This window comes from Acipenser ruthenus, chromosome 1 (assembly GCF_902713425.1).
Source record: "Acipenser ruthenus chromosome 1, fAciRut3.2 maternal haplotype, whole genome shotgun sequence".
Classification (NCBI taxonomy): Eukaryota; Metazoa; Chordata; class Actinopteri; order Acipenseriformes; family Acipenseridae; genus Acipenser; species Acipenser ruthenus.
Genome location: NC_081189.1, coordinates 92,536,919 through 92,558,275, shown reverse-complemented (window position 1 = coordinate 92,558,275; position 21,357 = coordinate 92,536,919). Strand labels below are relative to the sequence as shown.

Genomic DNA, 21,357 nt, shown 5'->3' with positions numbered 1-21,357 from the left:
AAAATCTCTGTAATGATATGAATTATTGATAAAGCTCTAATGAACACAAAGATGTAAAAAGTTACATATCTGCACAACAGTATACCACTTTTTCATCTACATCAAGAAAGCAGTCTGTAAAACTCATCTACCTCATCTTGTTCCAATATCCATCTGTAGTCTGCAATCCTATACTTATAGCATCAGCACTTCCGCTAACTGGTAAACACCAGGAAGAGACGGTTTCAAAAGCTAGCTGACTGGCAGAGACTGAAGCCACCTGTCAATCTGACGGGCAGCTTAGTGACATTGACATTGTCACTAACAAGAGTTAATGTGTGTGCCTCTAGTGCTCCTCTAGAATAAGCCCTTTAAAGGCACAGACAGTTGAATTAGTGAGTGATTTGGCAGTTCCTGCATTGGCGCATGCTTGTTAACAAAGCAAGTCACCGATAGGCCGATTCAATCCACACCCTCTCCTTTTGTTCCTCCTGGAGTGGAGGATTTGTTTATTTCATTTTAATCCATGCTTCTGATTGACTGTGACTTGTGTGTTTGCTGAAATGAAAGCATAAAGTGCAGTTTATTTTTGTATTGCTTTTTACGTGTTCTCTTTAGATATGTCAGTCTGATCTTATGTAAGTTTGCACACCCTCCTATCTTTTCAGTACAAAATGCTTTAATGCATGCTGATATTACACCTGTAGTTTTCAGTTATGCTAAGAGCTACGGTGTAATATATTTGAATTTTAAATTCTAAAGCAAAATATTAATGTTAAAATAAGAAAAAAATGTGACAACTTTTGAAAACAAATTGTTGTAAACAATTCTTTCACTTTCTGCTTAATTAAAAATAAACAAAGGCTGTAAGTGAAAGTTGTTTTTTTTTTTTTTTTTAACTTTTTCACATAGGCCTATTTATTCTCCATAACTATATGTATCGTTTTAGGAACGGACAGGTGTCACACGAATGACGATAATGTTTTGAGTTGTGACCGGTAAAACATTTAGTGACCAGAGACTGTGACAAGTGGAAACGCTAAGTGTAAGGTTTTTGTACACCACAGTTTTGTGTCTCAGTTCAAAATGGTTTTAATGTCAGTTTGCTGTCAATGGATATTAACATAAATCAAATCACTTTCAACTTGGTCCCAGTGATAAATGGAACACCTATATTATGATCTACACCTAGATGATCAAAACATTTTTCCAATTTGACCATTTATGCAGAGATGGGCAACTGGTCTAACAGACCATTTTATTTGGCCTCCCAACAGTTAACAGATTATATATTCTGCCATTTACCAATGTGATATTATTTTACGTCTTAGGTCTTAAATATTTTGTTTTGCTGTGATAAGCATACTCCAAGCCTCAAGTGTCTTCTTCAATGTGGAAGGCCAATCGCTAGGTTAAGTAATACTTTAAAAAAAAAACACAACAACACTGCATAACACTGAACAAACAGTGAATAATGTCACATTCAAACAACCACTCCTATCCCCACCCACAAACATTACCGTAAATATCCGAGATGCTGTCTATTCATTTTGTACAGTTTCAATATGAATCTAAAACAAACAATTTTCATTTGTATCATATTGTGAAGCAACCCTGTTTGTGAAGAAGACAAGTTTCATGGGCGAGAATGCTATATATAAAAAAAATTAAATTAAAATAGGGGCGTTTTCTACTGCAACCAATGACTGGCACTACAGTATAAAAATCAGTGCTGCTTTTGCCAAGTAAGATTGAGATGATGTCACCAGTTCAAACTGCACCAGTCCTGGTAAAATGGAAGCCTACAGTATTTCATCTAGATACAGATGCAAGATAAATGAGAAAGACATTTAATGTACTGCTGTAGGGTTTCTCAACTACTGGTGTATTCTCTGTGAGCTGATATACTGTACTGTAGTAGATCCACATGCCATGTGGTTAGGTCTCAGTTTGTATGTAACAATACTGTATCACCTTGACAGAACAAGCAAATCCTGTTAGACAACTTTCAATTTACAGTTTCACGCTCCAACTACACCTTCTCAGAAGTTAACAATTATTCCTTTGAATTTAAGACACAGCCCAAATTTCCCACCCTCAATTTGAGGACAAAACAAAACATCAAATAAAGATGCATTTACAAAGATACAACCTCAATTATGCATATAAGAGCCATTTACACAAATTAATGCTCCACTATTTGTAATGCAACTCATTTATTAGACATAATGGTAAAGCATATTGTAACAACAACAAATCTCTCCTAGTCATCGTCCTTTTGGATGGAGTCCTCTTTGTTACTTCACATCTCCCAGACAATGTCATCTTCTACTACATGGAGCTGGTTTTATATGTACACGTGTTTGACGGAGTGCACCATAGTCTCTGTTTTTATGGAATCCCATGATTTAATTATCCACTCACACAAGAGGGGCAGAGGTGCACTACGCATTCATTCAGTTGGCGTCAGTAGTTTATCTGATAAAATAAAATGGCTGCCTGTATGTCATGGGTGATTCGAGATAGGGCAGTAATGTTTTTGTTTGTCTTTTCTTAGGCAGTCAGTCACGTTGCCATCTGCCAGTAAAAACGAAACCTGCATACACGTTTACAATACAGTTTTCTTATTTTTTCATTGAAGCACGTTAAAAACGTTAAACTTTACAGATGCACTTATAAGCACCTGTATGCTATTCTCACGGGAGTGAAAATTTGGACTTGCATGCGTTCCACGTGGATATCGCGGGATAAGCAGCTGGGTAGTTAATACATCACTATATTCGAATTTAAGACACAGGCCATTTCTGAGAACAAAAAATCAGTTTAAAAAGTAAATTAAATTCTTAGATTCGAAGGAATACGCTAACTGGTGTGATGACTTCCATCATGTAGCCATTAAAGCTCTGCAATATCAGCTAAAGTGGCAGGACAAAATTAGGCAATGCCACTTATCCATGAAAAGGCCTTTAAGGTAACAAAGTTCACATCACAACACAATGTGCAAGGAATGTATTTGCATAAAAACGAATGTTTTCATGACAGGACTGAGCTGCAGTGACAGTCAGGGCTTCGTAGCCCACAAGCCCTATTTTCCGATGTTCTGTAATAAGTCATGGCTTATCTAATTGAGTAAAGTCAGAAAAATGACACTACAATCACAGTTTTTGTAACCCGTTCCATAGCCTTCTTTTAAAAAGCATTTAGAATAAATATTATACTGGGAAACGTATATTGGGATAATGGAGGGGCACTTTCAACACAACTTCCTAAGTGGAAACTTCAGGCTATGTTACTACTGAATTATGTATACTTTACAGGAGTAATGCAGCACAGTACACTGTTCAAACTTTCAATAATGGGAAGCTTTATAGTAACTGCTCTGCAGTGTCTCCTTACTATGACAGTACATTTAGTGTGTAATTGCTATTCTCTGTAATTTGTTGCCGCTTGTTTTATTTCTATTTTTGTAAGAACTCTTAGGGGGGAAAGAAAATATTATTTTACCACAAGGGGATGCTTGGGATTTTGTATACAAATAATAATCTCCATGAAGTTAGCATGTAAGTGTTAATACTAAAGCTTCATCAAAGAGAAACCTACACAAGCTGATGGGGGTTCTCAGAACCTCCTAAACCTGTTCAGTCTGGAAACACAGACCCTTTGTTTACAGGTGTGGTCCACACTCCATATAAATATGTTCTCCAAACAGCTTTAGAAACCGCTGACCTTGTAAGACGGTAACTTAATCCTATGGAAGTGATTACTGCTTTTCAAATGTAAACAGCAACAATCCCAATTATTTGTATTCGAAAAGCTCAAATGAGAATTCAAATGCTTGCAAAGCAGCCTTATTCAACAGCAGCTTGAAATTTGAAAAAGTACACTGTTGCCAATCCAGTATTTCATCCATGTTGACACATTCAAATTTGCCTATCAAAGTGTTTGAACAAAGGGCATGTTTACATCCTTACCTTGTATTTGTATTCAGTAGAATATATTCCATGCAAGAATTGAGTAAAAACTCTGGGGCTGCTTAAATAACCCCTACAATATGTATGATCATGTTCAATTTGACAACTACTTAGTACTTCTTTGGTGTTTCTTAACTGCTGTTTTTAATAGCCTAGCTTTATGCACTCTAGTATTTCCAGATAGGGGTGTTGGTTGATCAGTCTACAGTTTTCTTGTTTTACATTCCTCAAATAAAATGTCAGTAATTGGGACACAAGCTTTCCCACCCTTTGAAACCTGCTTGTCCTGAAGCAAATCTATCTAAATAGGCATGTTTGTACTTTCAGCAGAGATAGGTTATACATGGCACATTCCAGCTTTGTGATAACCCATGAAGCTAAATAAAAATTAAACTAGAATGTTAGTAGCAGACATCTGCCACTACTGTGTAAAAGAAAAGTCAAAGCGTTAAGTATCAGATCACCAGGACCCACATTCACCATGTTTGTGTACAAATGTGAGACATACCACCTACAAACAGGTAAGACATGTTCCTCCATAAATCCCTAGATTCTGATGCACATGGTAAATAATGTTGTAAGCACGTTCTATTAGAATTAGATAAGCAGTGTATAGACATAGCTGAAATAAAAATGTAAGTGGAACATATGCACACTTACATTTTTTACAGACATAGGCCTATTCTCCACACATGTGCTTTAGAATGTGCTCAGCAAGTTTCATTGCATAAGCAGTTCTTCATGCTGTGCATTTCCAGCTTTTTGCGTTGTTCAGCGCTTGGGGTGGTTTCCTCAAAAGGGCAAGGATGACGGTAGAAAAATCTTTGCCAGTTACTGTACTGACAGCAACGTAACTCAATCCCTTTAACATGGGTAGACTGCCTGTCAACAGCAGTGTGCGAAGAAAGAGGTTTCAAGTAGCATGTATCTGCTGTAGGGAATGAATACCAGTGCCGGAAACATTGAGAGGCAAACATAATTAATTTGATAAGTGAATTGGATCATCTTTCCATCTCCTCTAAACAATACAGAATATTGGCCTTCACTTTTTCTTAGTCACTATTTAAAACTATCCCTAAAGTTTCTCCTCGTCTAAAGAAGGCATGGGAAAGCATGCAGTGTTACTATTTTCAAACCTGTATTGGGCACAAAAAAAAACCTACAAGGCCAGGTTGAATAATGAAACTTGTAGGTGGTTAATGAATACTGTTATTAGCATAACAAAAACATTTTTCATGCCGACTTGTTAAGAATGCAGCTGATGTGAGTCTTGATGTAATCCTCTTCCGCTGCTCAATAAGATTGATAACCGTAGGTGAGTTCTCAGAACTATACCTAGTACATGTACAGTATGATCCTTACAACCGAAGAAGAACCAAACGTACATTCGGGCCAAACTGGAAAGTGAAGTGTCTTCTACAGATAATTCACACAGCCTTAAAGTGGTTGTAGCAAACAATAGATTTTCATTACCTGTCGAGCACCTCCTTGCAATACATGGACCTCAAATACATGCCACAGTAAACATATTTCCACTAAAAAATAAATCTGGTACTACACTAGGGTATAGCAATTAGTCCGTAGTTTGCTCATCTTACATAGGTAGTATGATACTGTTTGACATCTTAAGACATTTCACCTCATCAGGGTCTTCTGGGTTGAAGCGCATTACTGGCTAATACGGGAAGCAACTGGTTGGCTACTGACAAGAAAGAAGACGTTGAAGTGGTGGGGATTCTATAGAGTAAATAATCTAGGAAGTGCAAGACCACCTGAAAATTAAGTCACTTTTTTAAAATTCTGAGATGGATATTTGACATAGCAAATGGAACTCTTCTCCTTTCATTATTAATGACATTTTGGAGTAAACATGGGCCATATTCACATGCACTGGAAAGTGTGTAGGTTATTTTTTTTTTTTTTTTGGGGGGGGGGGGGGGGGGACTACTGTTGCAGAACTACTTCAGTAGGAGCTCTCAAATGAACCTCCTGAGGTATTAATTAGAAGCTTTGTAACATCAACACTTTGTTTTCTTTTTTAAAACAGGAGCATACTTTGTGAATATGGCCCTAAGGCTTTCACATACAAAACATTATGGTGATTCAGTGCTGCTTACCGGATGAAGCATCCCCATCTAATAAATTGTCGTCTTCTGAGGTGTGGAAATCCATGATGACGCCTGCTCCATCTAAAAGCTCCTCGTCGCTGCTGGCACTTGTTATGCTGTTGTAACTGTTTCGGTAATACCCTCTGTTGAAAAGCTGCTCTGACTCCATTTAGCTACTTGACAACCTAAAACAAAATAGATAGGTTATCGATTTACCTACAGCAATAGAACTAGGGCCAAATACTTTTATTTTTACAGTATAGCACTAAGAACTGGTTTACCAGACAGCATTTACAGTAGCAGTACAGTAGTGTTCATGACAAAAAAGACATTGCTGTTTTTGAGAGAGTATAGCGAAAAAACAACTAGACTAACTCCCAGAGCAGGGTTATGGAAGACATGATCAAAAGGAGTCACTACTTCAAGCATAGCACAGAGACCAGGACCAGAAGACACAGTTAGATACTGAATGGGGACTGACTCAGGTGAGAGGGTAGGTGACACCTTTCTACAGAGTGGTGAGTATATGTACATGTTGTTGCTGTGTTACAGATTAGTCAGCTACAAGGAACAGAACAATCATTCATGGGTCTAATGGTCTCCTCTTGTTCGTTAACTTTTCTTATGTTCTTGCCTAATGTAAAATCAGCCTTTTCAGTAGAAGACTAGTAACTTGGGGCAAGTTTCACAATGCACCTCTAGATCTTACCAGGCCCTTAGCTAGCAAGCAATCCATCAGTTTCACAAAACAACACTCTATTTTGAGACAGAACCTTCTTACCGTGTACAACAGCTATAAATAAGGCAGTTTTACAACAAGATCCTATCAGTTGAAGATTTCAGGTGAATATGTGTGGCTGTAAAATAGTTGCAAGGCCACTGTCAATATTATAGGGCCCCCTGCTGGACTGTCACTGTTCTGTACAATTGGTGGCTTTCCACATAAAATATTTTTGAGATAATAAATTGTGCCCTCATTTCCACACCCACAGCACTGCAGGATGAATTACTGTACTCAGTTTAAACTAAGGCCTTACATTTACAGCATTCCAAATAAAACAAACAATGTACAGTATGCATTTATTGGTGTCACAGTTCAATATTTTTATGACTTTTACATTATATCAAGAAAAGTGTTAATTGCACATCCCCATACCGTACAAAAAAAGTATGTCCAAAACAGGTACAGTATTAGACTTTAATTAAAACTGTCCCATCAGAACGGCAAAAAGGCACTTTATTGCTGCTGAGTCATTGGGATCCATTAAGAACCGATACAACCACGAGGAACCAGATAAAGCAACAAGCACAGATGGACCAAATGACCTCCTTTCATTCATAACATTTACTATGCTCTTACAGTATGTACTGTACATGACAGGAAAATTAGAGGACAGTCATTTCTGAACAAAAGCAAGGGCATAATGCTATATACAGCAGATGTTTATATTTTAGCACACTGGTTGAACTGTTACTCTTTTTAATTTCGATTTAAAAAGCTGGCTTTCCTCTCACTGCACTAGGCAGATTGTTTCAGCTAAAATGCACAGGCTGCTAAAGCTGTGCAGTGAGAAAGAAATGTAATGTTTCATTAAAAAAAAAAAAAAAAAAAAAAAAAAAAAACCCAGCAGTAACTGCACAATGACAGACATGAGAAAAGAGCACACTACAGTACCTAACCGAATCAACGGGCCAAATCAAACTGTGCTTTGAAGGTTCCTAATATTTAAGTCGTTACATCTTCTGTTGGTAAAGAATACTATGCAAGTATTTCTCTATGCAAAACTGATTTCTGTTCTGGTTTTTTTTTTCTTTTTCTTAACTTAAGCTTCAATGTGTGCTTTCCAGTTCTACATAGTTTAAATTAATGTCTTTAATATTTTAATGTATTTTGGTGCAATTTGCAATAAAACACTTCATTACACTATATAAACACTTTAACTTGATTGATTAAGACACCTACACAGGGACACACAATGCATTGTGCAAGCTGCCACACTAATGGAGCAGAACATAGAATACAACAAGTAACATTTTAAAGTTAAAAAATCTAATCAAATTAAACACACCTATTTCTTTATACACTCACCATTATTTATAATAAAACAGTAAGATGACGGTCAAAACAAGATCTGCCTTTGTACAATAATCACTGTGAATTATTACTGTATATATGCACTGTGTGTATAAAAAGAAGCTACAAAATAATAAATCTAAGAAGTTGATCTGGATTTTGTCCACTAAACCTATTACAGAAGACCAAAGATTTAAAATGACTCACTTTAAATGGTTTATAAAGTTTGTTACTGTTAACTCCCATACTTTAAAAACTTACCATCAAGAAGTCAGTATTCCTAAACACTTCACAGTTTTCACCAGACTTACCACCCTGCTGAATCTCATCTTGTGATGCGCACAGCTCTTCATGTTCCAAGTCACAAGGCTGTTTTCATTAGCTGTTATGCATGCTCAACATTAGAAATGAAAACTGTGTGCAAGAAAAGTGTACACAATGAGAGGTCTCTGAGTTTTCCCCTATAATAAATTATACTGACTGGGATCAAATCTGGCCACAAAAAACAAGAATTCCTGAAACAACCCTGTTGCTTGTATTGTAATGTTTTGGATCATTGTATCATCTACTTACAGTAAGATGATATGTATTTCTGTATGTCCCCCAAAAACGAATAACTGGTGCATACTGTATTAATATTAACACCCCTAATAAATTGCCACAAAATATAGGTTAATACTAAAATGCCCATAATCTCTCAGAAATAGCAAAACTATATAAAAACAGCGTCACATGCAGTTCATCTTTAACACAGCACTATTGGTCCATTATATTTCTTTTTAAATATTCCTTAAGTGAGGCCAACCTAACAAACAATAACAAGCTGAGCGTTTTGAATGCTGCAGATTCACTTCATTTAAAAGGAAAAATAGTTACGCTGTTAATTTCAATAAACTACGAAAAAGAATGCATACAGATATGTTGGTCAAAAAGTCCAGTATGTGGGGAAATTACAGAACATCCACCATTTTGAAAAGCCCACTCTGTAAGCTCGTCAGAATGTTAGCTAACGTTACAAAGCGCTCTCAGCGTGCAGGTCGTTCAATGGAAAGCGCCATGTAACTCTCCGGAGCACTCTGCCTATTGAACGCACCCCACATCACATCATGAGTCTTCTTATTAGGCTGCATTTACAGCCTTATCTCCAGTCTTTAATTACCTCCTACTTTTTGAAGGGGACAAAACAGTTGTTAATTTAACAACTAAGTTACATACTTCAAGTCACTTTAGCTAGCGTGATACTTACGATGACAATGTAGCTGCAGAATATGGCGAACCTGTGGAAAACTGAATTCTGCAGGAACCTGCAGATTCCGTGATTTCCGAGGAATTCCGTTATCCACAGATTTGGACTGCCTCTTTACTACAATTGATTTGTTTATCCATCACAGCAGTTTTTGCATGCGCAAATCAGTCTGTCTATTTATTGTGCAGTTACAGAGCTTCCTCCAGTTTCACCTGACGAAATTGCAGGAACAACAAAGCCAACAAGACTAGCTTCTGTAATGTAAAACAGTTAATCATTAAACAGTTTTAGACACTGTGATGCTTTTTTTTAAATCTGTGATCCCTTGTTGCTTTTGTGCACTTTCATTTGCAAGTGAACTGTGACATTAGGGCCTTATCAAGCACTAAGACACTAAGACAAGATGGATGCGTCCTGCTGAATGTAGCACGTGGCAGGCAATAAGGTCAGACAGCACTGCCCCCTTTCCCACAGAGGAAATATGTGGTAGGCTTGCTGTGTGTGATGAGGACGACTACCTCAATTATTGGACAGAAACCAGTCAGGTTGAAGGGGAGTCAACAATTGCTTACAAAGGTATAAATATCAAACATTGTAGTTTTGTCAGTCTTTTGATCTCTTTTAAATTGACTCCATGGATATACGTGCTTTCTGATACAAACATATGCACTGAGCTGTACTGAGGCCTTGTCCAAAGTCAGTTTAAATCTCATGCTTATATGGTTGTATTGGAGGTATACCTTTTTTTGTATATAAAGTGTTTTTGAATCAAAAAACATTTGTCAGCTTAATTTTTTCACTACAATCTTTTGCTAAATTACACTGCCTTTTACGTTTTACACAGTTCTGTGCCAGGGTAACATTCTGATTTCATCTTGCTGTTGGGTCATTAATGGGGAATTTTTCATACTGCTACAAGACATACCGGATTTAAAAGTATGTACTATATTACAGTCCACGTGTCCACAGTCGTCTCTTTTGGCAAGTGATATTTTCTGAATCATATCGTTCTGAATTAAAATACTTCTGTTGAAAATATAGTACTGTACCAACAAAACCAACTACAGTACATCTAAATGGAAGCCTACTTATTTTAAAACACAGTCCTTTCACTATGTATTTTTGACATTGTATCATTTTTGTGTTCCCTGAAAAACAGACAAGGGTTGGAACGGGACAAAATGAAATAATCCAATATGCATCACGCTCTTTTAACTGTCACTGAAGTCAACACTTTATTTATAGGGTTGGATATGTGATTGCTGACTGTATAAACCAAGGCTTTAAAAAAAAAAAGGAAGAATTGAAATACTTGAGAAGCTAGAAAAAGGTAGCACTGTAAAGCAACTTTCAGTTGAATACTGAATTGGTGAACAGACAGTTTGTGATTTAAAAAAAGAACAAGGAGGAGTCATTTTCTACGCAAGTAATTTGTCTTAGAGTGGGTTGTCTAAGAGGAAATCAATAAAAAAGGCAACGTAAGAGGATTTAGACACAGCCATGTTGGAATGGTTCAACCTGCAAAGAGCTGAAGGTACGCCAGTGTCTGGACTAATTTGTGCTAAACAAGCCAAGGTTTTTTTTTTTGATGTGCTGGGGATGGAGGGTGATTTCAATGCTTCTTCTGGATGGCTAACTCGGTTTAAAAAAACGACATGGCATCCGCGAGATCTGCATTCAGGGGGAAAAGTTAAGCGCAGATCAGTCAGCTGCTGATAACTTTCGTGAGGATTTCACAAAATTCATTGGAAAAAGAAGGGTTCCAACAAGGACAAATTTACAATGCCGACGAAACCGGACTCTATTGGAAATGTTTACCAACAAAGACCTTAGCATTTGGAGCCGAACGACATGCCCCAGGCGCCATAAGTCTAGTAAAGAGAGGCTAACACTTATGTGCTGTGCAAATGCAACCGGCTCACAAACTTAAACTTTGTGTAATTGGAAAAGCGAAAAAACCACACTCATTTAAAGGAACCGAAGCCTCCAATATGCCGGTGGATTATTTTAATCAGAAATCGGCATGGATGGATCGTGACATTTTTAAAGAATCGTTTGATAAGAAGTTTGTTCCACAGGTTCGAGAGCACCGGCGGTCAAAAAGCTTGACAGAAAAGGCTGTCCTGCTGCTGGATAATGCCCCTTCTCATCCTCACGAAAGTTTTCTCAAATCCGAAGATGGCAACATCATTGTAAAATATTTACCCCCAATCGTGACTTCTGTGATACAGCCTATAGACCAGGGAGTGATTGCATGTGTCAAGAGGAATTATTGAGTTGGACTGTTAGAAAAGCATGTTAATGAAGGAAATTATTTTAAAACTTTTTGGAAGAAGTTGACAGTTCAGGATGCAATTTATGAAGTGGCTAGAGTATGGAATGAAGTGAAACCAGTTAAGATGATCAGATCATGGAGATAAATATTGCCAGAGGAAAATGATGAGACAGAGATCTGAGAGGAAGAAATCGCAGCAGAAAGCCTTGCAGAAATTGTGCCTAAAAAAGGAGGTGAAAATGTCGATGCCGAAAACATTGAAGAGTGGCTGAATAGCGATCGTGATGAAGCTGGATATGAGTTGCTTACTGATGAAGACATTGTGAAGCATTTCCAAGGACAGACCACCGAGTCCTGTGAAAGTGAAGGGGAGGTGGGGGATAACCTGATTCCACAGCGTCACGTTTCTCACAGTACAGCCCTCACCTCGCACGTATTGAAACTCTGCTTGATTATGTTGAGCAGCAGGATGACGCATCCTTGAATGACAAACTATTTCTGAGAGTGCTTCGGACATATATTAGAAAAAAAGAAAGCCAGTCGAAGAGACAAACAAGCAGGACTGACTACTTTAAAAAACTATAAAGTAAGTACAAACTTTGAATGAGTTTTATTATGACAGGATTGTGGTATGCCTTTGTGCCTAAGCCTGCTGCTATAGGAGGCTGTGTGGCCCAGTGGTTAAAGAAAAGGGCTTGTAACCAGGAGATCTTTGTTTCAAATCCCACCTCAGCCACTGACTCATTGTGTGACCCCGAGCAAGTCACTTAACCTCCTTGTGCTCCGTCTTTCGGGTGAGACGTAGCTGTAAGTGACTCTGCAGCTGATGCACAGTTCATACACCCTAGTCTCTGTAAGTCACTTGGATAAAGGTGTCTGCTAAATAAACAAATAATAACAAAATAATAATAATCCAGAACAATGATCTTGCAAAGGTATCCCCCTTTGATTTGAATTAAAAGACTTTTCATTATTTACTTGTGTGAAAAACCAAGACAGGAGTTGCCAGTTTCTCCATAGCACATACTGTTGTTTCTATGTCTTGGCTATGAGGGGAACACAAAATAAGATATGGGTTATTTACACCAAACACTGTCATTTTGTAAAGCCCATGATATCCTGCATGGTGTCTTAATCGACAGGACATGGGCTATATTCATAACAGCATTAGTGTGTCTGTTACTGCACTTACGTCTGTAGCTTTTAACGTCTCGTTGTTTATTAATATAATTCCATGTACAAACAGAACATTTGTGCCAAACCACACAAAAAATTAAAAAAAAACAACAACAAAGTGTTTAATGAAATGGACACAGGAATCATGGACCATATCCCATTGCAGCAACATACGTTTCTTTCCCGGTTTGCCAGCCCATATTTCAGCCCTCCTTACTCTGTCACAAGCTGTTCTCAGTGTGATGGGGTGCTAGTGTATAAGAACCCAGATAGCTAAGACGAGTTTCATGATTCAGATGCCTTGCATATCTTGTGTAAGCAAGTGCAAAATAATGAAACGTCGTTTAAGCGAAAGACTTTACTGTTTTAACAGTATATATTATGTGTGTCCCATATATAACAGCAAAGTATTATTATTATTATTTTTAATCTGCACCCGTCTTCGTCAAAAAAGGCCTAAATTGGTGACCAATTACAAAATCCCTTTTAGATTTACCCAATCAAACAAGGCCCAATAACAATTCACAAGAGCCTCTCTTCAAAAATCGGCACTTGGCAATATTACATAGAAAAGAAAAAAAACAACAACACAACACATTTATGTTACTCCTGTGCATTATGCCTGGTAGTACCCCTTACCGAGCGATGTACACCACATCTCGCAAGTCGACACTAAACGTTAAATGACATAGCTTCAGAGAGACAAGCTACAGCCCTACCTCTCCAAAGCCACGGTGTCTCGGCAGACAGTAAATAACATTATCTTCAACGGGTTCTGGTTTCTTCTAAAAATGACTTGACATTCGCCTCCTTGTGATTGTGTGTGTGTGTTTTTTTCGATTCCTGTCTTACTAGTATGACGTGAACTTCCTGTCTCTCTAGCTCCGGCTTCTTTGAAAAGGAGGAAGTGTTGTTTCTTTCAGTAAATTTATATATATATATATATATATATATATATATATATATATATATATATATATATATATATATATATATATATATATATACACACACACACACACACACACTGTACGATGTCCGGGGATGATTGCAGAGATAAACACGAAATCGTTTCTGCTGCACACGCCGAATTATTTTAAAAGCATGCCATGTATTGCCCCAAATATATTTTATCTGGAGTTGAGGTCCATGGTAAAGAAATGCTGCGGGTTTTTTGTAATTAACTTTCCTCAAATCTGGATTTCTAAGAGCAACAGGTACTGATACAGTTAAGGATTGTTTTTAATACGATCATTATTAAAATTAAACTGAAATAATAATAACGTATTTATTAAAATGTAAGATTATTCATCAAAGCAATTTTACAAGTGGATTTCCCCACTCCTGTATGACCTCTGATTTAATATTTGCTTAGTTGACTATCCGCTGTATGAGATAAGAACTACACACATTATCTGCACAGAGTGGTATGAACGTTGCAACGATGTAGAGAACCGCGGCCTTCTATCACATAGAATAGCAGTGTATGGTTACAATATTTATAAAAGGTGAACAAAACAACTAGATGTTTTTCTTTCCGTGCCTTCAAATTACAGGCTCCTTTCTGGGAATTGTAAACCATATATAGAATTGTTTGTAGTGGTATGTGGTGTAGCTGTATTTTATTTGAATCAAAAGAATAGCATACCTTTTGTCTACACATGTAGTTGATTTATATTAATTGGGGAGCTTTAACCCTATATTGACAAATGTTGTGTTCATGCAACTGACTGTATTATGCCCCCCACAAAAAATATATATATATATATATATATATATATATATATATATATATATATATATATATATATATCTGTGTATGTGATATAATTCCCCCTTTGGGCCTCACATTTTTGACATGGTTTTGAGGCATTCATTTGTTCTCCATATCTTACTGAGATGCAATGAAGAACAAAAAGGGAACATGGTATTATACTTATTTTTTGCAAATGTATTTGCACTAAAGCATGCAGTAAACATTTGATTTGTGATTGCGCATCATAACATATAGGGTTGATGTAAGGTTAGGCGCAATGCAAACCATTGCTGCTGCAAAAATCCAAATTGCCTAGCGGCCAGGTAATTATTTTGCACTGAGGCATATGTAAGCGAGCAAAGCAAATTACTCAACACGCACAAATAATGAGCCACAATCACGTACATGCCAACAGTCCCTATATGATTGGGACAGTTCCGATTTCCTAACAAATGTCCCGCGTCCCGATGCATAGGAATGATATTTAACCATAGAAAAAATAATAATTTATTCTGCACAGTAGAGTTAGTGAAAAACACACGCGGTGTTCTTCGTGCGACTGACACATCTGCTGATCACTAACTTATACAAAGGTGAGAACGCTTCATTATGTCTGTTTTTACTTTCATGATGGTCGTGTCGTGTTGAGTTGGGGGGATGCGTCTATTATTATATGATAATGCGTGTTTTTTTGCGTATGCCCCCCCCCCCCCCCCCCCCCCCCAAAAAAAAGTCACAATTTTAACACTAAAATGTAAATAAATAATAAAAAAGTCCGTTATTTTGAATCGAAATAAATACGGTATATTTTGTATTGCTTGCGGCTTTCCCAATCAGCTCAAATGACATATACCTACAACTTACGTGATGGCAGTGAAAAGTATCAAAAGAAGAATACTGTGCTGAAATGAGTATACGCGTTCTTCAACCAAGTAAGTAAACAAATCATAGCGAGTTTGGGAGACAACTTTTATTGTAAATATGCTGGATGGATTAGATGGAATTTATGCAATAACACGTGACTGACTGAGGACGGTTCTTAGACGTTATCTGGCAGCTGATGAAAACTGACACAAAACTGCGCTCAGTTGTATATACCTAGCAGAGCCATGTTTCCTACACTTGCCAAGGCTTTGCCACACAAACTGAATAAAAACTGAAATAGCTTGGTTGGATAAGTGTCCACCCCCCTTGTAATAGCAATCCGAAATTATCTCAGGTGTAACCAATCGCCTTCAAAATCACACACCAAGTTAAGTGGCCTCTACCTGTGTTAAATTGTAGTGATTCACATGATTTCAGGATACATTCAGCAGTTCCTGTAGGTTCCCTCTGCTGGGTAGCAAAGACTCAACCATGAGCACCAAGGCGCTTTCAAAAGAACTCCGGGACAAAGTTGTTGAAAGGTACAGATCAGGGGATGGGTATAAAAAAATATCAAAGGCCTTGAATATCCCTTGGAGCACAGTCAAGACGATTAAGAAGTGGAAGGTGTATGGCACCACCAAGACCCTGCCTAGATCAGACTGTCCCTCCAAACTGGATGACCAAGCAAGAAGGAGACTGATCAGAGAGGCTACTAAGAGGCCAATGGCAACTTTGCAAGAGCTACAGGCTTTTATGGCTAAGACTGGTGAAAGTATGCATGTGACAACAATATCCCAAGCACTCCACAAATCTGGCCTGTATGGTAAGGTGGCAAGAAGGAAGCCATTACTCAAGAAAGCCCACCTTGAATCCTGTTTGAAGTATGCAAAAAAAATACTCAGGAGATTCTGTAGCATGTGGCAAAATGTTTTGTGGTCTGACGAAACTAAAATGAAACTTTTTGGCCTAAATGCAAAGCGTTATGTTTGGCGCAAACCCAACACAGCGCATCACCCAAAGAACACCATCCCTACTGTGAAGCATGGTCATGGCAGCATCATGTCATGGGGATGTTTCTCATCGGCAGGAACTGGGGCACTTGTCAGGATAGAAGGGAAAATGAATGGAGCAAAGTACAGAGAAGTCATTGAGGAAAACCTTCTGCCCTCTGCAAGAAAGCTGAAACTGGAATGGAAGTTCACCTTTCAGCATGACAATGACCCAAAGCACACAGCCAAAGCTACACTGGAGTGGCTAAGGAACAAAAAGGTAAATGTCCTTGAGTGGCCCAGTCAGAGCCCCGACCTAAATCCAATCAAAAATTTGTGGCATGACTTGAAGATTGCTGTCCATCACCGCTCCCCAAGGAACTTGACAGAGCTTGAACAGTTTTGTAAAGAAGAATGGTCAAATATTGCCAGATCTAGGTGTGCATAGTTGGTAGAGACCTATCCCAACAGACTCACAAATGTAATTGCTGCCAAAGGTGCTTCCACCAAGTATTAACTCAGGGGGTGGAGACTTATCCAGTTATGATCTTTCAGTTTTGTATTTTTAATATATAATTTTTTTCTCAATAAAAACTGTTTTCCCCTTAACAGTGTGGAATATGGTGTGTTGATAAGTGGAAAAAATCCTCATTTAAATGCATGAAACTCTGAGGCACTGACACAACAAAATGAAAAAAGTTCAAGGGGGTGTAGACTTCCTATAGGCACTGTATATATACGTGTGTGTGTATATATATATATATATATATATATATATATATATATATATATATATATATATATACACCCACATACACATTTGACTAAATTAAATAATAATTTAGCTTTGTTTTTGTTTTAATAGTTCAATTTTTAGAATACACTTTCATTCTTTAAGGGTGCAAAATCAGGAGAAATTCAAGGAATTTTACGTCTAATATTCATTTTATTTAATTGTGCCAAAGTTTCATTTGAAATGTTGTATTGAACCTAGGGCCCAGATAAAAAAAAAGATGAGGTGCTGCCATAGCCATTATAAAGTATATTGTAGGTGGTGCCATCAGTTTAACTCTTTTGAGGCTGGTGGCAAGAGCTGAAAATCGAAAGGACTATGCACACCGGATGTGAATGAAGCGAGCAAACGAATAAAAAATAATTCAACCTATTGATTTAAATGGAGCAATGCACACCGCAGCTGTAGCGAGCGACGCGAACGAAGCGAGCAAATTTAGAAATAAATGTGTTTTATTTCTATTCGCGCCACGAGATTCGCATTACGATGGATCAATCAGAAATAAGGTCAAAGGTAGTGGCTGTCAGACTGTCACTGTCTCGCTCACCCAGAGATTACCACAGAAATAAAAAAAAATGGACATCAATGAGAATGTAATTATTAAAGTCGAAAAATATGTTCTTTGTGATGCCAGTGTCAGTGGTTATAAAGACAATAAAAAGAAGGATGCCATATGGTAAGAAATAGCAGAACATATGAAAATTGATGGTATGTCTATCTCTATTTATTTCACTTTAATTTTAGTCAAAGTGAAGGGGAGCGCCACACACTGGTTTCATATTTCTGTAAAATGACGCTTCTTTGTTTTAATAATGTTGACCAATAATACTAATCACATTCACACAATAACTGAGAAGATTTTATTAATTGAAAATCAATAAAAGTATATTATATTAAACTAATTTCTTCAGTATTTCAAATTTTGAGGGAGGGTTAGGTCGGCCAGAGTGTCCTCGGCTCACCACGCACCAGCGACCCCTGTAGTCTGGCCGGGCGCCTGGAGGCTTGCCTGTAAGCTGCCCGAGAGCTGCGTTGTCCTCCGACGCTGTAGCTCTTGGGTGGGTGCATGGTGAGTCCGCATTGTGAAAAAAAGCGGTCGGCTGACGGCACACGCTTCGGAGGACAGTGTGTGTTCGTCTTTGCCCTCCCGAGTCAGCGCAGGGGTGGTAGCGGTGAGCTGAGCTTAAAAAAATAATTGGCTATTCTAAATTGGGAGAAAATAAGAAAAATAATTGGCAATTACTAAATTTATGAAAAAAAAGAAAAAAAAATGTATCATTACTTTGAACACAATCAGAGGTTGACAGTTAGAATACACTTCTGTAATGGTTCAAGTTTCTGTGTCTAGATTTTTTTTTTTTTTTAATTGTCAAATCTTTTTTTCAGATTGATCTAGGATTTGGGATACCTATTCCTAAAGAGAAGTTTGCCATGGTTAACCTCTGTAATCATAGGAAAATGACAAGAGACATGATGAAAGTTCTCTTTTCAAAAGAGGAAACGGCTACTTCTTCAGTGAGGGAGGAAGTCAAACACTAAAGAAAATGCTGTTATGAAACCCCCTTTGTGCAAAAACAGAGTTTCTGCAATTATTGGTGATTGAATCACTTAAAAATTAAAATGACTATCTTCTATTTTTCACCTACTAAGTATTTTTACTTAAGTATTTTTACAGTGCTGCTGTACAAAGAACAACACTACCTCCCCACTATAGCTATTCAAGCAAATCAAAACCTGAAACAAAAGACCTGTAAAGTTAAGGCAACCGCCATATTATCTACCAAGAGTGCCATTTATTCCAGAAAATTATTAAAACTGACATGGGGCATTCAAATAGTAAAAACATTCAAATAAAATGAAGTAGCCATTTATTTTTTATTTTTATTTCAGCAAAAGTGCAGCAACAGTTTCCGACTGTGGAGAAAACTGCCATAAAGACCACAACGGCATACAAGCTAAAAGATGTGGCCACTCACTGCAACATTAGAGTCCAGTAATCTTGTAAATAAACATGGAATCATCTTTTTAACGTTAAATAAAAAAAACTATATAAACTAATAATTCATAACAATCCAAAATGCATTATTTTTATTGTTTACCTTTTTTTGTCAAAATAAAATATTTAAACATGTTCATTTTGCAGTAAAATATAATTAAACTGAAAGACATACAAACTTTGAATGATATTTTCCTATTGTATAAATAGGTGTTTATTTATTTATTTATTTATTTATTTATTTATTTTAGTGTATAGGTAAGAAGCCCTCATGAACCCCATTAGTCCCAAAATATACCCCTGTGGCAGAGCAGGGCTCTGCCCTTGGAAATACTGGCAGGGATGGAGTTAAATTCTCCTCCCTGCCCAGGTTGATTGCGTCAGGTGGGAACAATCAATCCATTAATTATTCAATTACCATCCAGCCACCTGGCATAAAAGGAGGCCTCAGCCTCCCATTAAGAGTTCTAGAAGGAGAGGAAGGAAGAGTGGTTTTCTGTGTGTGCTGTTTTTTTTGTTCATGTTTTGCAATCCAGTGAAGGTAACACCCAGCCTGAAAGCCTTATTTTGTTGTAAGTTTCGTTTTGTGTTAATTGTTTGTGTTTTAGAAACCTTTTGTTTGGCCCTCATGCCGGTTTATTTTGTATTTTTGGTGAATTAAAAGCTTTATTTTTTAACTTTCACACTGTCTCTGAGTCTCAACCTCTGTCATCCTGTCACACTTGGTATTAAAAGTGGGATAGCGCCACCTGGAGGCTCAGGGCAATATTTTATTTTATTTTTTTGAGTTTGGGAAAAAAAAAAGATGGGCAGAAGAAGCAGGCAGCGGCAGCAGCATCAAAAGCTGCTGCCACCCCAGCTGGAGGACCCAGCCAGCCTTTTCCCCTGGCGTTCCTGGTGTGGGAAGGAGGACTACCGCTGGAGATCCTGCCCAGAAATGCCACCAGTGGACTGGTGTGGGCGCTGCGAGGTCTACGGCCACAACTGGGCAGGATGCTCCTACACCCTGGCCCAGGAGGAGGCAGATGACGACTGGGAGTTGTATTTAAAAAGACCCGCGGCAGAGTTGTGCCCCGGCCCCGGCACAGTGGCCATCTGCCCCACCCAAACAGAGGGGAGGAGAAGGAGGCAGAGAGGAAGGAAGACATGGGAGGAAGAGGAGTGGTGCACCCAATGCATGCACTACGGGCATGAGGAGCACTACTGCCTGGAGGTGTTACAGGACACAGACCACAGACCTGGAGTGGGAGGAGCCTGAATGTCCTGCACCTGAGTGGGAGGAGCCTGAACGTCCTGCGCCTAGGTGGGAGGAGACTGAATGTCCTGCACCTGAGTGGGAGGAGCCCGGTTGTCCAGAGCCCAAGAGGGGGGAGTCGGTGTGTCCAGATCTCAAGAGGGGTGAGTCGGTGCGTCCAGAGCCCAAGAGGGGGAAGGCCGAACGTCTACATTCCAGGTATCCGCCAGCAGAGGGAGAGTTCCTGCTGGTTCCGCCTCCACCGCAGTGGGAGGACTGTGTGTCGCTCCCACCTCCACCAGCAGAGGGAGAGTACCTGCTGGTTTTGCCTTCATCGCCGCCACCAGCAGAGGGAGCATGCCTGCTGGTTCCCCTGCTGCTGCTGTCCCGAGAGATAGAGGGGGTGGAGCTGCCGTCCCGAGAGCCACAGGGGGTGGAGCTGCCGTCCCGAGAGCCACAGGGGGTGGAGCTGCCGTCCCGAGAGCCAGAGGGGGTGGAGCTGCTGTCCCGAGAGCCAGAGGGGGTGGAGCTGCAGTCCCGAGAGCCAGAGGGGGAGGAGCCATGGACCCGAGAGCTAGAATGGGAGAAGGCTGAAGCCCCTCAGCGGCCCTTGCACATGCTGGTGAGAGGAGCTCAGGGGAGGCGCACCCGACTGCGACGGCAGGAGGTGCCAGCCCGACTTCAGGGGCCGCTGGAATGGCCACAGCCACCACTGCCAATGCTGGAGTGTCTGGAACCGTTGCCACTGGAGGAGCTGGAACTGCCGTTGCCGGAGTGGCCGCCGTCTCCGCCTGCTGTTCCTGGGGGTCCGCCGTCTCCGCCTGCTGTTCCTGGGGGTCCGCCGTCTTCGCCTGCTGTTCCTGGGGGTCCGCCGTCTCCGCCTGCTGTTCCTG

General features: G+C 39.1%; 1 protein-coding gene across 4 annotated transcripts in view; it reads right to left on the bottom strand.

Annotated features, from left to right (window-relative positions):
- Nucleotides 1-13,731, bottom strand: part of LOC117421568 (H(+)/Cl(-) exchange transporter 3) — a 37,696-nt gene extending 23,965 nt beyond the window's left edge. For 3 of the 4 annotated variants that reach the window (XM_034036107.3, XM_034036111.3, XM_034036112.3), the window contains exons 1-2: nt 13,549-13,731; nt 6,068-6,243 (exon numbers count right to left, since the gene is read on the bottom strand). In XM_034036107.3, coding sequence (XP_033891998.1) covers nt 6,068-6,227 — 160 coding nt within the window. In that variant the 5' untranslated portion in view covers nt 6,228-6,243; nt 13,549-13,731. Of the gene's footprint in view, nt 1-6,067; nt 6,244-13,468 lie in introns of all 4 variants that reach the window. The other variant, XM_034036109.3, reaches the window with a different exon arrangement.
- Nucleotides 13,732-21,357: the final 7,626 nt, after the last annotated feature.